This window comes from Gallinula chloropus, assembly GCF_964237585.1.
Source record: "Gallinula chloropus genome assembly, chromosome: 2".
Taxonomy (NCBI): Eukaryota; Metazoa; Chordata; class Aves; order Gruiformes; family Rallidae; genus Gallinula; species Gallinula chloropus.
The window spans coordinates 80166076-80180741 of record NC_140086.1 but is presented as its reverse complement, the minus strand read 5'-3'; the positions used below and the strand labels follow the sequence as shown (position 1 = coordinate 80180741).

General features: G+C 44.6%; 1 protein-coding gene across 1 annotated transcript in view; it reads left to right on the top strand.

Moving 5' to 3' along the window:
- MARCHF11 (membrane associated ring-CH-type finger 11) overlaps positions 1–1114 on the top strand; it is a gene marked incomplete at both ends in the record, with an annotated part of 34882 nt that extends 33768 nt beyond the window's left edge. Inside the window, one exon of the mRNA XM_084260005.1 lies at positions 792–1114. Coding sequence (XP_084116131.1) covers positions 792–1114 — 323 coding nt within the window. The remainder of the gene's footprint in view (positions 1–791) is intronic.
- Positions 1115–14666: the final 13552 nt, after the last annotated feature.

Here is a 14666-nt window from a genome sequence, read left to right as displayed (position 1 = left end):
ATGCATACAGTAAGCACAAATACTGGCTGCATGGAAGCTGATGAGCAGATTGGTCTGTTAGAGACTCCAGATACTCTGTATTTTCTTTGAAGCACCTTTTAAAAGATTTCTTGGATCTCACTAAAAACGGTGTTCCTCAACTTTTGTCTACTGAATTTTGAAGAGAAGAAAGCCTATCATTCTTGCCACGCTCTTCACAGTTAGTAATAACATTTAATTTCTTCTTGCTCTAGTGAAGCAAGTCAGGACAGTTATTATTCTTACAGCTGTTTCAGGTTTTCATAAATCTGTGCTCCCACATTGAACTAAGAATGTGAAAACAGTTAAATTTGGTTCTACCTGTACTGAATTCTACAAAGCACTCTTAAACAAATTTAAGATTGTCCTGTCCATTACAGGTCTAACTTAAAGATGTACTTTACACCAGTGCAGTAAATAGTGCTAACCATGAACAAGGGTAACAGCAGCATGAACAGGTGATTTACGAATCTGCCAGTAAGGCTCTTTTATATTGGTTTACTTAAACCTAAGTACTTTATTTAGTTGGGCATGTTCAGATCACTCCAGTATTGGTTCTGTTAAGCTTTCATTCAGAACAATTTTATTTCCTCTACATGTTCCCACTTTCCAATCTTAAACAGATGAATAGCCAGTTACATTGCATATGTATAATTTATTTGAATTATGCGAGTTACAAGTAGTTTGATTTGCAATTGGCAGATATGTTGCAAAAATCATATCCAGTAATATTTTGTAAAAACTGATTTTTTTTTTCTTTTTCTTCATTTCAGGACTGATAGTACATGAAGGTGCATCTGTTTACCGAGTGTTTAAGCGCTGGAGGGCTGTGAATCTACATTGGGATGTGTTAAATTACAATAAAGCCACAGACATAGAAGAGAGCAATCGAGGAGAACCCTCGGCAGGAAGGACATTGTGGTTACCACTGACTGCCTTTAGAAACAGAAGTTTAGTTCATCCAACACAGTTAACCTCACCGAGATTTCAGTGTGGCTACGTGTTGTTACACCTGTTCAACCGCATGAGACCTCAGGAAGATTCACCAGGAGATAATGGCTCTGGGGAAGTAGTGATGAGAGTGACCTCAGTGTAGAGATTATGGGCACCCTGCCACACAGATAAGGGTAACGTGCCCTGGTGGTACGGGACTGTGGAATGTAGTCACAATGAATGGTGAGACCATTGACACTTGAAAAAAAAATAGATACACTTTTTGTTGTTTGTTTTTAAATTTAAAGTTTTTTATATGATCAGCTAAAACACAAATACATTTTTCTGGAAAAAAAAAATAAACCTCTTGCTTTTTATATAGTCTGATTTATTAGATCCTTTGTCAATTTGTACCTGAGATGTATACAATGTAGTTTAACTCTTAGGTCTTTGAATGATGAGGAAACTCATTTTTATGTAAAAAAAATATATTTAAATGTATTTTCTTAAACTTTGGCTTTAACCCACTACTGTTATTTCTCCCATTTCCATGAGGATTAAACTGAACAACCTTCTTCCAAAAAGAAAAAAGAATGTTGACACAAGTCTAGTATTCTTCCTTTTCTGTTTTTATTTTGTTGTTGTTTGCAGGTCAGTGCTGGTGTGTGAAAGTAGGTACAAGGTGTTTTGTGCCTTTCAGGCAGAAGTCCAATGGGTGTTCTGACGTGCAAGATGTCAGACACAAATATGACACGGGTAGAGGAAGAGTCTTGCACTTCCTCTCCAGTCTCTCAGATCTGCAGAGTGCTGGTGCTGTGCCCATGCTCAGAAATGTCATTGCCTTCTGAGTGGTGGTGCTGAATTTAGCAGCCTGTCAGTTTCTAGCACCATTCTAACCTCCCGTATTTTTTTTTGAAGAAGAAGAAATGTACATTAAAACTTCTGGAATAATAATAAATCCTAATGGAAGCTGAAATAGAAATAATGCAGTGCCTTAATTTTGCCAAGTAACAAATCACCGTATGAAAAATGAATCAAAATTCATCTTTGTCATGATACCTAATCAGTGCTGTGAAGTTTGCTCCTCTGTTTTTGTCTCATGGCAAAAATTCTAACACACTTTAATCAAATGGAAATGAAAATAATTTCCAAGTTAATAATTAAGTTGGTTGAAGATTAAGATGAAAAAGTAAGACTGAAATGACTCTGAAAACTCTAGCTAACTTACAACAGCTTGTAAAGGCTGCGCTCTGCCCTCCCCTCAACAGGACAGGGAGAGAAAATGAGATGAAAAAGCTCATGGGTTGTGGCCAAGTGTTCCAAGTGACAGAAGACAGGACAAGGGGAAATGGCACAAAGCTGTGCCCCGGCAGGGTTAGGAAAAAATTTTCAATGTAAGAGTTGTCAGGGCCTGGAACAGGCTGCCCAGGGAGGGGGTTGAGTCACCATCCCTGGATGTGTTTAAAAGATGGGAAGATGAAGTACTTAGGGGTATGGTTTAGCATAAGACAGGAATGGTTGGACTCGATGATCTTAAAGGTCTTTTTCAACCTTGTGATTCTGTGAAAGACAAGGGTGTCACTTATCAGTTACCATCATGAGCAAAAAAGAAACAACACGAGCAAAATTAATCTAATTTATTGCTAATTAAAATAGATTTGTAGGCGGGAAACAAAGACAAAAATTAAATCTCAGTTCAGCTTCACCCTTTCACTCCTGATGACTCTGCCTCCACCCCCCAGGTGGCGCAGGGGGATGAAGAACAGAGACTTTGGTGAGCCCCTAACAGCTCCTTTCTGATGCTCCTTCCTGCTCACACTTCTTCCTGTTCCAGCCTGGGGACTTCCTGTGGGCTGCAGTCCTTTGGGATAAACCTGTTCCATCACGGGCTTTCCATAATTCCTTCAGGGCATGCCAACCTGCTGTGGCATGGGGTCCTCCAGGGGCTGCTCCAGCATGGTCTTCTTCACAGGTTGTAGGAGATACCTGCTCCACCATGATCTCTACAGGGGGCTACAGGGATATGCCTGCTCCACCAGGATCTCTTCCAGGTTGCAGAGAAATCTCTGCTGAGATTGGCTGTGTCCCAGCCTCTCCTCACAGAGCCTGCCCCTGCCCCCTGGACACCTACACCAAGTACACAGTTAAACATTTTTCTTTTTCAAAATAAGGTGGAACCGATGGCTGAAGGTTTTTTGAGTGAGTAATGTAGGTGGTAGGGGGATGGTTGGGCTAGATGATCTTGGAGGTCTTTTCCAACCTTAATGATTCTATGATTCTATTCTGTGTGGTAGCTGAAGTACTGTGGCTGGAAAACTCCCTCTCAGGGCTCAGCAGGTGCATGTTTCCCTTTGTGAGAAGCTCACATGCCAGGACCAGGCACAAAAGGCTTCCACTACTACACTTAGAAGGGAGACAGAAATACTTTAAGCATTAGCTCTAAGAGGTCCTTCTATATTCATAAACGTTTAGCTGAGGAACTCTACAGAGGGCCCAGCATTCGGCATTACAGTCTCACAAGGTCAAAGTTAGACTTGCTAAATCTACAGATGCCTTACTGCTATTTAAACAATGTGGAAAGCAGCATGTAACGCCATGAACAGCAGAATGCTGTCTCAAAAATAAAGCCTATTTCTTTCTTGCATGGCAAATTACTGACACAACTGGAAAGCTCTCTGAGAGTTCTCCCCCAGATTTGCTTTAAACAATTTCCCAAAGAAGGAATTTGTGGTGAAACAGAAGATGAGAGAAACTATGGCTGGAGAAACCCGTTGTATCACTGGGAATTTCCTGTTCTTAATTACTTCTGAAATAAAGCCTGCTTTCCCAGAAGGACCACAATTCCACATGACCCAATTGGAATCAGAGTTAGTATCTCAAAAGCACTTGCAATACCAGGAGAATAAGGCATTCTGTGATCAATATACCTAAAAGGTTATGCCTCACAGCTTTAGGTGGGATTCTTTAAATCTCTGGCATTTAAAAAATATTTCAGTTGTCTTTTTACAGGATCCTAAAACCAAAATTGCAAACTATATGAAAACATTTTGTTGTAAAGAGATATTTTTCATTCGTACTCAAATAATTAGGATGCTGGGGAAAAAATGACTCACTAGAGAAGTTCAGTAGGTGTAATTTAGAAGGGGACAAAATTTCTGTGTACAAATATTTAAAAGACACTTGGGTCTAGAACACTTAATAGCTTCTGAGGGGAAAAAGCAGTCCACTTAAAGAGTCGTGAAAATCAGTAGAAAGAGTATTGGTTAGGACAAATGCCAGGAAAACCTTAAAATAGTGGAATTCACCATAATTAATAATTTCTGTGGCAGAATCCTGTTGCATGTGTCTGCATTTGCATATTTATATATAAAGCAAGATCAGGAAACGATAAACAGTGACAGGGTTGCATGGGGAGTGTGCAGCTTTGAGGAAAATGCAACAGATCTATGGCTGTGTTGTGCTGTGAGTGTTTTCAGTAGCCAGAGTGCCTAGTGCAGGGTATGAATATTTCTTCATTGACCTTGGATTTGGATTCATGCAGTACTGCAGTGCTGTTATCGCCCATGTGCAAGATAGATGGATTCAAATCCAAACAGGTGTGGTGGGGGGTGGATATGAGGATGAAAAAGGAGAAGGGACTCTGCTTGACATGAGGAAATTTGAAGAGCGTGGCTTGCTCTGCTTAACAGAAGTTGAGAGCAAGTGTTATTGTTCTCAGTTAATACGTTGCAGAATAAAATTTATTTTAGGCAAAGAACAAGCCTAATCAGCAAAAGAACTCAAGGGCATGAATAGATCACAGATAACTTCAGCTGGAAGTTCAAGGTAGTCTTAAAATATTCGTATAATGAATTGCAGACAACAATTCAAGTTGGAAGGGCCTGTGAAAGGACATCTACTCCAAGCTCCAGGGTGAGCTCTGAGGTCAGACCATGTTGCTCAGGGCTTTAAGCAGTCAGGTCTTAAAATTCTCCAAGGATGGAAATTAAATAACCTATCTGGGCTTCTGTTCTTGACTGTCCTCAGAGTGAAAAATAATTTCCTTCTACCCTACCTCTCCCCTTGTTCCAACCTATGCCTGTTGTCTCTCATCCTCCAGTCACACCCCACTGTGAAGTGGATGGCACTCTCTTCTGGATCAGCCCTTTGCAGGTGCTGGCAGGCTGCTGTTAGGCCTCGACCGGTGCCACCTCTTCTCCAGACTGAGAAAGACTTGAACTCTCAGCCTCCTCTCACCAGGCAAGTGCTCTGGCCCTCAGCCAGCTTGGGGGACATCTGATCAACTTGCTCCAGTTACTCCATGTCTTTCCTGCACTAGGCTGGCCATCCCTGCAGCCGGGGCACACCACACCACTGGTTCATGCTCAGTTTGTGTCCACCATGGCCCTCAGCAGGTCCCTTCCCACAAAGCTGTTCCCAGACAGGCAGGCTGCAGCCTGTGTCCCTGCATCTGTGCTTCCTGCCCACGGGCAGCGTTTGGCACCTGTCCTTGATGAAATTTGTGAGGCTTCCACTGGTCTATTCTTCCAGCCTGGCTACCTCTCCTTGGATGGCAACCATGACCTGACTGCTTGTCCCTGCAATTTGGCATCATCTGCAAACCTGAGACCAGAACTGTCAGCTCTTCCAGGTCACTGATGGGACACAGCACAGCACAGATCCTTGCGTTTCTCCACTTGTTACTGATTTACTGGCAGTGTAGGTCCTATTAACCACCACCCTCCAGACCCAACTGTCCAACCAGTCTTTTTGTATTCAGAGTGTTCAACCATTCAGAACTCAATGCCGTGACTTTAAAGGAAGACTATTGCCACAGTGTCACCCCTGACAGTCAAGCAATGGACTACAGACCAGTGTAAGGGCAACTATGGAGTTTCCCTGTTGGGAAGCAGGAGAAACAGCAATAATTCCCCTTGAAATGGCCCAAGTATGTTTATCACCTTGAAAGCAAGGAGGAGAAACACCTTGCTCACTCAAAGATGGCAGTGTTCACTGCTTAAACTAAAGATCACTAGCCCAAATCTACAAGTCACAGAGCACAGTCTTCCATGCTTTCAAGGACAAACCCATTCTCAGTCACTGCTGTACATATAAGGCTTTTAAATGATTAAAGGAAAAATCCATTGCTGTAACAATTAGATTATTATTAGAGGCATGTAGTTCAGGGAGTCAAACTCAGCAAGGGTCCCTGGGCTGAACACACACAAGCCCTTTTGAAAATCATTAAGAAAAGCAATAGAAAGCTCAATTTTATTAAAAAAATACAAAATAAAACTGCTTCATAAACAGTTTCTTGACTGCAGAAGGTTAATCTGATGTGAGCTCTACTGAACAGCTCCCTGGATTCTCACTTCTTTTCTTCAGAATTATATTTCAAATGCAATTTATTGTCAAAGCAAGTAATGTAATATTTAAAGCAAACCTCCTCACATATTGTCCTCTTGAAACTGCATATCATAAGTATTAGTCTGCTCTGGTGTGTAAGTCAAACTCAGGAATTCAAACAGCACTGAGGCCGCTTACTAAGCTCTGACAGTCTGAATTCACTCCAGACCAAGCCACGGCAGTTTGACAGGAATTTTTTGACTCTATTCCTTGGGGTAGCATCAAACCCATCACTCAGGAACAGCTTTGCAACTTGGGCTCCACCGCAACAGAAACTTTGGGGAAAGAATATATGTGGTTTGGTTGGTGACATTTCATACTAGTTGCTTGATAATATTTTTGTTTTGGGTTTTGTTTTTTAACTGTGGAATATCTTAAGTTTATTGCATCATTATTCTATACATGACATACCCAAGGAACGATTACTGATACGGAAATCTACCTCAAATCTACCTGTAGCAACACAGGACAATGCAAGTAAGGGCTACTGCACAGAGAAACATACTTCTCCTGAAACCTGATCAGGTGCTTTAAAGAGAACTGAAGACTTCTGGTGGACTAAATTTGAAAACAGCGTGTTATTATCTGTCACATCTGCATCTCCATTAATTATATACTAAGAAACATAAACATTTTTTAATTCTTGAAAAATAGGATCCATCATCTGGTTTCCTGAGGAGAAATGAAGATGCTCTTTAAAAATTTCATCTTTCTTGTTTGCCTCACACAAATTTTCATAAACCTGGTAGCAATCTCAAAAACCTCTTGCAAGTTACCAGTCCCTAGAATCACCTCTCAGCTGCTGTGTGAGGAGGAGATAAAGCAGCACTCGGGGCTAAGAGGACACCAGAGGACTTTATAAAAACTGGTAATACTTGTATTTCATGCTATTAAAATCCCAAATGAGGATTCAAGTCTCTCTGCATCCAGAAATTTGTCAGGTGGATGCTGACATTTTGCCGGTGTTTAGGAAGAGGTATTTATAATGCACAGCAGAGTGCAACCACGGTCTGAACTAAATGTGATGCATGCATTAACACCAGTTGCATGCCAAAAAATAAAATGGAAACTGCAGGGGACAGGCCCCTGAGAAGCATAAACACCTTTCAAAGGTCACCCACAGATAATAGAAAAATAGCAATCAGTAGCATCATTTTGCCCCGCTGTGGCCAGTCGGCTATCCTGCAGGTGCGTAGAAACCCATCATCATTCCCCTACTTAACGAGTTCTCACCTGGCAGACCCAAACAGTCCTTTTCCCTGAAGTCTCCACATGTGCAAACTCCAGCTGAATTTGACCCTGACTTGTCACCATTTGCTCCCTTTGTTCAGAGGACCTTAGCAGTGGGCTTGAGGAGCTGTCCTCTGAAGGATAAGGGATGCACCAGGTGACTAAAGATTTGTAAAAGACATTTTCAGCATGGAACAGCTGGCTGGAGCTAACCACAGGACGGGTTTTAGCACCAGTCTAAGCAAATAGTGTTGACTCAGCTCCATACTGGCAAGCCTCTCTGAGTGCCAGAAGTCAGCATCAGCCATGGGCAGAGACCAGACTTGCCACTGAGGTCACCACAAGAGCAAGAGTTAAGGTGAATGAAAGGGCCTTGGACAGTGATGGCTTGGTGGTCTGGAGAATTTCCTCCAGCTTCCACAGATTCTTCTTGGCCCAAACCCTTGCTTTGCCCTACCCATGAGGGCGGAAGAGGAACAACCAAACTCGTAAGGAAGAATTATATTGTGTAATAAGTCCACAGGTCTCATTGTCTAGGCCTGACCACCACTAATTCTTGAGGAAAGAGTACTTCTCCCGTTCCTTGTTTGCAACTTTTGCACTGCCAGTTTGCAAAAGGAGACAAGGGTGGAGAAATAGCCAAACCCAAGGAACTTTTTTTTTCTAAAAGATCATATCAAAGTCATCATAAGCTCCTCATCCAAATTCTGCTGGAATTCCAAATGGGCTGGATCAGCTCAGCCTTTAAAAAGGGGAAAACTGAACTCTGCTGTAGGAGACAAACTGAATGTGAGCGCTGTTCCTGCTTCCTCATGCCCCTGCAGTAAGGCTGGGGACCCACACAGTCCTTGGGAACCCTCAGCAGGATCCGTCACTGCTGTGGCTTGCTTTGGCTCCTCCCTCTGCAGGCAGGGACCTCTGGCATTTCCTGGCCTGCATGCCAGCAGCAGGTCTCAGCCCTGTTTGTCTTTCTGCTCTGCCCCAGCCCCCCTGCCAGCAAAGCTGCCCAGAGGAAGGCATCCCTTCCTTCCTTCCCCTCCAAGTGACATGCGGTCAGGGCTTTACAAACAGGCAGCTGTCCTCCCTCCTGCCCACCACAGTCTATACACCCCACTGGAACCAGAGTAAGCAGAAGAGTTTTGCCATCAGTTGCAAACATACAAGCTCCTCCCATGTAGGTGTACAGACACACTTGGCTTTGCCTTCTCTAAAGCAACCAGTCAAAATGAGTAGTAGCTACAGCCTGGTGTAGGCACAGAAATTCCGTACCAGCTGCGTTTCTTCTGTCAGGGAGCATCCCTGAATAGAACTCTGCTATCCCTCTTATAAAGAAAGCAACTAAATCCAGAAAAGGACCAAATAATTTTAATATAACTTGTGTTGTCCCCTCAGACAAAGCTTCCCAAACCGTGCAGTAGGTCCCTGAACGACTGATCTAACAGAGCAAGGAAATCTATCCTCCAGGCACAGACTGGCTCCATCTGGCTGGTGTTTCTTGTTAGACTTTGCTGCTTCTTGTTCCATGCAGATTCAGCTTGTATTAATGAAATTAGGGGAAGAAAGCAATGTATAAAAGCTCTTACGCTTTGAAATGGAAACTGGTCTGTACCTGGGCAGATATTGGCAAGACATTTCAAGCTAGTGCCTCACATTCAGCAGACCTGGGGTGGAGTGTTTGTTCGTTCCCACTAAACACATCTGGGCTATCACTCACTCCCGGACACTAAGGTCATTTATCCACACCCCAGTTTGCTGCTAAAAGCAATTTGGCCTTTGTCCATGAAACAGGAGTTTCTAAGAGACGTGTTCAACATTTATCCTCGCATCAAGTGTTTATCACCTTCAATATGACATTAATTTTGGTTTTACATATTTAATGAAACACATATTTACTGGAGTGGAGAGAAGTGTGCTTCACATTGTTTATGAATAAACACACTCCAAAACCAGAAAAAAATGCAAACAGAATTTTGTGGTAAGGAATAGCCCATAAGGACCAATCCACGTTTTCCAGTCACTCATAAGGATAAATTTTCCTGTCCACTTCCCAAATTCTCATGGGTTTTGTGACAGTTTCTAACCCATCACTCAAGAAAAGCCCCAGACACAGTGTGCCTCACACAGTGAAAGGTGTGTGCTTTGCATGATAGGACAGCTTTGAACTCATCATTTCAGTCAAACATTGAGGTCCTGTACCTTCACCCCTTCAACGGAAGGCGTAAAGGTCAGGCAGGCTCTTCCCAAGCTGCATCCAAATGGGCTAAATGTTGTGGTTAAGAAGCTTCATGTCAGCACTTGCCCTTATTTCCCCAGCCGATGTGGTCTCTGCTCATGCTGCAGCAACCTCAAGAGCCAAGACATATCATGCCCTACAAAAACTATGGGTGGCCAGGAGCTGTCCCCTTGTGTGCACAGAAAGCATGACCACCTGTTGCACAATCCAGCTGAACAGACCTTTGCTCTTTCACTACACCTTCCCCTTCTGTGTTTTCCTTCTCAGCAATGCACCTTGTTCATCTTGCTCCACTCAAAGGAAAAAGGAAAGTTACTTATAACCAGATTTCTTGGAAGTTGTTGTATCCCCTTCCAAGGCCCTTCATTGAGTAGGGCAGCAGCAGCAAGAAGGGGCCTGTGAAGGCTGTGGTGCTGCATCCTTTTACTGCTGCTCTCTGTGAACTCAAAAATCAGTCTGTGAGGATGATGCTCCTCAGGAGAGGGACTGTGCATAAAGCCCAACCCTCAGGAGACTGCTGGATCTGATTGTGCCACACCACCAGCCCCAACCATGCGTGCCCTGACAGGCAGGCAAAACCGATCTCCCTGGCAGTTGGCAGACTGCTTTCTTACCTTGCTAGTGACTCCAAGCCTGAGGATGCCCAAGGCTTACCCTTGTTCCCTCCATTTACAGCCCATCTCCTCTGCTGCTGGCCTACCCCCTGGTACCTGGGAACCCCCTCACACCTCGCCATCCTGTTCTGGGGCACGGCGACTGGCAAAGCCTGCCTCTTGGGCTGGCTTTCTGCAATAGGAGGGGAAAGAGCTTCACCACTTCTATTGCAGCTTTCCAGAAAACACAGGCAGCACTTCCCAAACTCCCAGCTAGAAGCGAGTCTACGTGCAGAGAAGGAGAGACCACATCTGGGCAGGCAGAGGGTAGGCAGGCAGCAGGCGGGACATGAAATAATCCCTTTAGAGGTCACTTCAGACAAGGCTGTGGTAGAATGGGATTAGTCCTGAGCAGCAACAGGCAGAGGAGAGGCACTGACCAGCTGTTCTCCTTGAACCTTTTTGCAAGGGTCAGGGCTATCTCCTGAGTGCCTGCATTCATGGGTCTTAGATGCTTCCTGCCTTTTTCTTTGGGGTGAAGGCTGCCTTTTCCTCGAGGTGGAGAAAGCATTGGCCAGCATTTGCTATAGGACCTACCATATGTTCAGGATAATGTGGGAATATAGGCCTGGCATCATGTCTAAATTAAAGCTCCCTGCTGGCACAGTGCCTGTCCCCAACACTGCCCTGCTAACCCTGCTTACATTGTCTCTCTGCATCCCAATGCCTCACTGGTATGCCAGCTCAAACCCGTGGAGCTGCCAGTAGTCAAACTGAGATGTGCCTGGTGTCCAGCATAGCCATAACCACTAGGATCTTTTGCCGGTCGCTGACCATTTCCCTCCTCAAGTTCAAGGGAAATTTTACCCTGCAAAGATAATCCTGGCAAAAGCAAAAATAATTGCTGCACATAGGGTGTTGTTTTCAAATGCAGATTTGCTTCCTTTAAAAGACATCATCCAGTTGTCTCAAATGGAAAACTTGATTTATCTTCCACCCCTTTATTGAAAGGAAAGTGTGTAAGAAGGCAGGAAGAAGCCTCTGCCAGTGACCCATGGGAGGACATGAATTCTCTCATTGTTTTAGGTCTCTTGATTGCCAGGAAAAGGGCTGAGTGAGGTGGACCCTGATGAGCCTAGCAGACAGTCCTGCCTGAGACACAACCTCCTAACCTTGAGCTCAGCTCCCTCCCTACCTGCAATGAGACCAGAGAGGCTCTCCTGAGGAACTCCGTGCTGCTACCCTTATGGCACATGAGTTTATGGTGCTCTCATCCTCCCCCTCTGGCATCAGATTGCAAGAAATTAATTCATGCTAGCTCTTTCCTTAACTGAGGGAAAACATCAGCAGCTTCCCCCACTGCCAGTGGCAATTCTTGCAAGGACATAAGGCATTTTGGCATTACCAGCTGGATTCTTATGTCTAAGCTCTGACACTGTTTTAGTTCAGATATAATTTAAACCAATTTGATTGAGATAAAAATACAATATAAAAAAAATAATTCTTCCTAGGCAAATGTAGATGGACATGAGGAGCATGTGTACAGGAGAGGTGACTTGAAGAATATGAACTGAAGTGATGATGTCAGGCAGCTGATGTTCTGTGCTACAAAGGATGGTGAAAAACCTGCCTTGTCCCAGCCACTAACACCTGAGGGAATATCCTTTCTGACCTTGAAGGTGGAAGTTGGCTTTACACCAGTTACAAGAGCAGAATTGTCACAGTTGAGTCTGTGGGGCCTCCCGTGGTGATCCATGCATATGGCCATCATAATGGCCTCTTGATGTCCTGTATCATCTAGATCATCTCCATGAGGAGGATTGGGAAAATTGGGATCAAGCCAGACAATTTCTGACTATTTGTTGGCCTCTGTGCACATAACAGCCAACATTTTAACAGGATCTATTTGAGTTGACCATAGTAAATGATCATGGAATCATAGAATCATAGAATCCATGGTTTGGATTGGAAGGGACCTCAAAGATCATCTAGTTTCAATCCCCCTGCCATGGATAGGGACACCTTCCACTAGACCAGGTTGCCCAATGCCCCATCCAACCTGGCCTTGGACAGTGTCAGGGAGAAGGCAGCCGCAGCTTCTCTGAGCAGCCTGTTTCTGGTGATCCCTGTGTATGGGGGAACAATCTGTGATCTGAGACTACATTTCTGGTTTTGGTTTGCATGGCAAAGTTGGGGGCAGGGGGGAAGGGAGGGGACTACAGGGGTGACTTCTGTGAAATGTTGCTAGAAGTTTCCCCTAGGTCCAATAGAGCTGATGACATCAGGTCCCCGATGGACCTGCTGATGGCTGAGGCCAAGCCCATCAGTTACAGTGGTAGCAGTTCTGGGATAACATATTTAAGAGGGAAAAAGAAAGGGGCAGCAGTTTTTAGTGAGAAGGAGTGCAAAGAAGTAAGAAATTTGCAGACACCAAAGTCAGTGCAGAAGGAGGGGGAAGAGGTGCACCAAGTGCTGGAGCATGTTGTCCCCCTGCAGCCAATGGAAGTTGATGGTGGAGCAGATAGCCACGTGCAGCTCTTGGAAGAACCCACATGGGAGCATGCAGATGACCAAAGGAGGTTGTGACCCTGTGGGAAACCCATGCTGGAGCAGGATCCTGCAGGAGAGGAGTGCATGCTGGAGCAGGTTTGCTGGCAGGTCCCCCCCATGGGGGACCCACGCTAGAGCAGTCTCTTCCTAGAGGACTGTACCTTATGGAAGAGGCTCACACTGGAGCAGCTTATGAGGAACTGCAGCCAATGGGAAGGACTCACATTGGATAAACTCATGGAGGACTGTCTCCTTTGAGAGGGGCTGCACACTGGAGCAGGGGAAGAGTGTGAGGAGTCCTCCCCCTGAGGACGAAGGAGCAGCAGAGACAACGCATGATGAACGGACCACAGACCACCTTCCCCATTCCCCTGTGCTGCTGGAGCGAAGGAGGGAGAGAAATCAGGAGTAAAGTTGAGCCTGGGAAGAGGGTGGGGGAAGATGTTTTAAAATTTGCTTTAATTTCTCATTACTTCACTCTGTTTTGTTGGTATTAGGTGATTTTTTTTCTAAGTTGAGTCTCTTATGCCTGTGACAGTAATTGGTGTTTGATCTCTCCTAGACCTTATCTAAACCCAGGAGCCTTTTGTTATCTTCTCTCTCCCCTGTCCAGCTGAGGAGGGGAGCAACAGAGCGACTTTGGGGGGCACCTGGCCTCCAGCCAGGGTCAACCCACCACGGGGTGGGGGAATCTACAACCTCTCTGAGCAGCCTGTTCTGGTGATCCCCACACGTCGGAACTGGCTGTGATCTGAAACCACAGGTTTGATTCTGTGAACCTGTTTTGACTTTCAAACTGTGTACATCGTGTTTCATACATCATGTTATCTTTTATAGCTGTTTCTTTTTCTCTAAGTATGTTGTTCTTATGTACCTCTTCTTATTCCTTCTCCTCTGCTCCTAACAGCCAGCGTTAGGCTGCTTTCCCCATGACTCTCTTCTTCTTATGAGAACCTTTCAATTTCCCAGATTCATCCCAGATGTGGTGGCTGCCTGGCCCAGGGGAATGAGTTGCCCCCACAGCAATTCTGTCTGTCGTGGTCCTCAGTTTGTAGGAGAGTCCCTGGTACTAAATGTCAAAACCCATCCATGGTGAAGGTAACCTGATTTACTCATAATGAGCTTTGAGAGAGTCTACTAATTATCTCAGGTGCCATAATACTGCCGCAGTGGGTACTAAATCCTTCTTGTTGTTTTAATACAACTCTAAAATGTCTCTGTTCGGCTGTCATACCAAGGTCGTGAGCCACCCCAGTCGCTGCCAGAGAGGTCCCTTTACACTCTAAGACTTGTCAAAATCGCATCACTTGCCAACAACAACATGGCAAAGGTTATCCATGATTCCCATCCCAAGCCACAGACTGCTATTCTTCTCCCTCCCCCACATATAGGGCTGAATGAAGCAAATACTCCCAAAGTCCCTCTGCCAGATTAAGCTCCTTGGAGAGCCCAGGAAAGGACAAGACACCAGCAGCTCTGTCATTAGTTGATGATTCCATTCCATAGGAGGCTGGGATTCAATTCCTACTTTTGCTGAGATGTCTTGAACGTGCTGCAAAGCTTTCCCTTCTTCCCTGGAGGTGTCAAGGCCATGAAGAGGATGGCTGCAAGTAGTGCACCCATCTGAGTATTCAGCCACAAAGTAAAAACCCCAATGTCTTGACAAATTTGTCAAACAACTATTTATTGCAAAGCTAATTCAGACATTTAAGGAATTGTTTTCT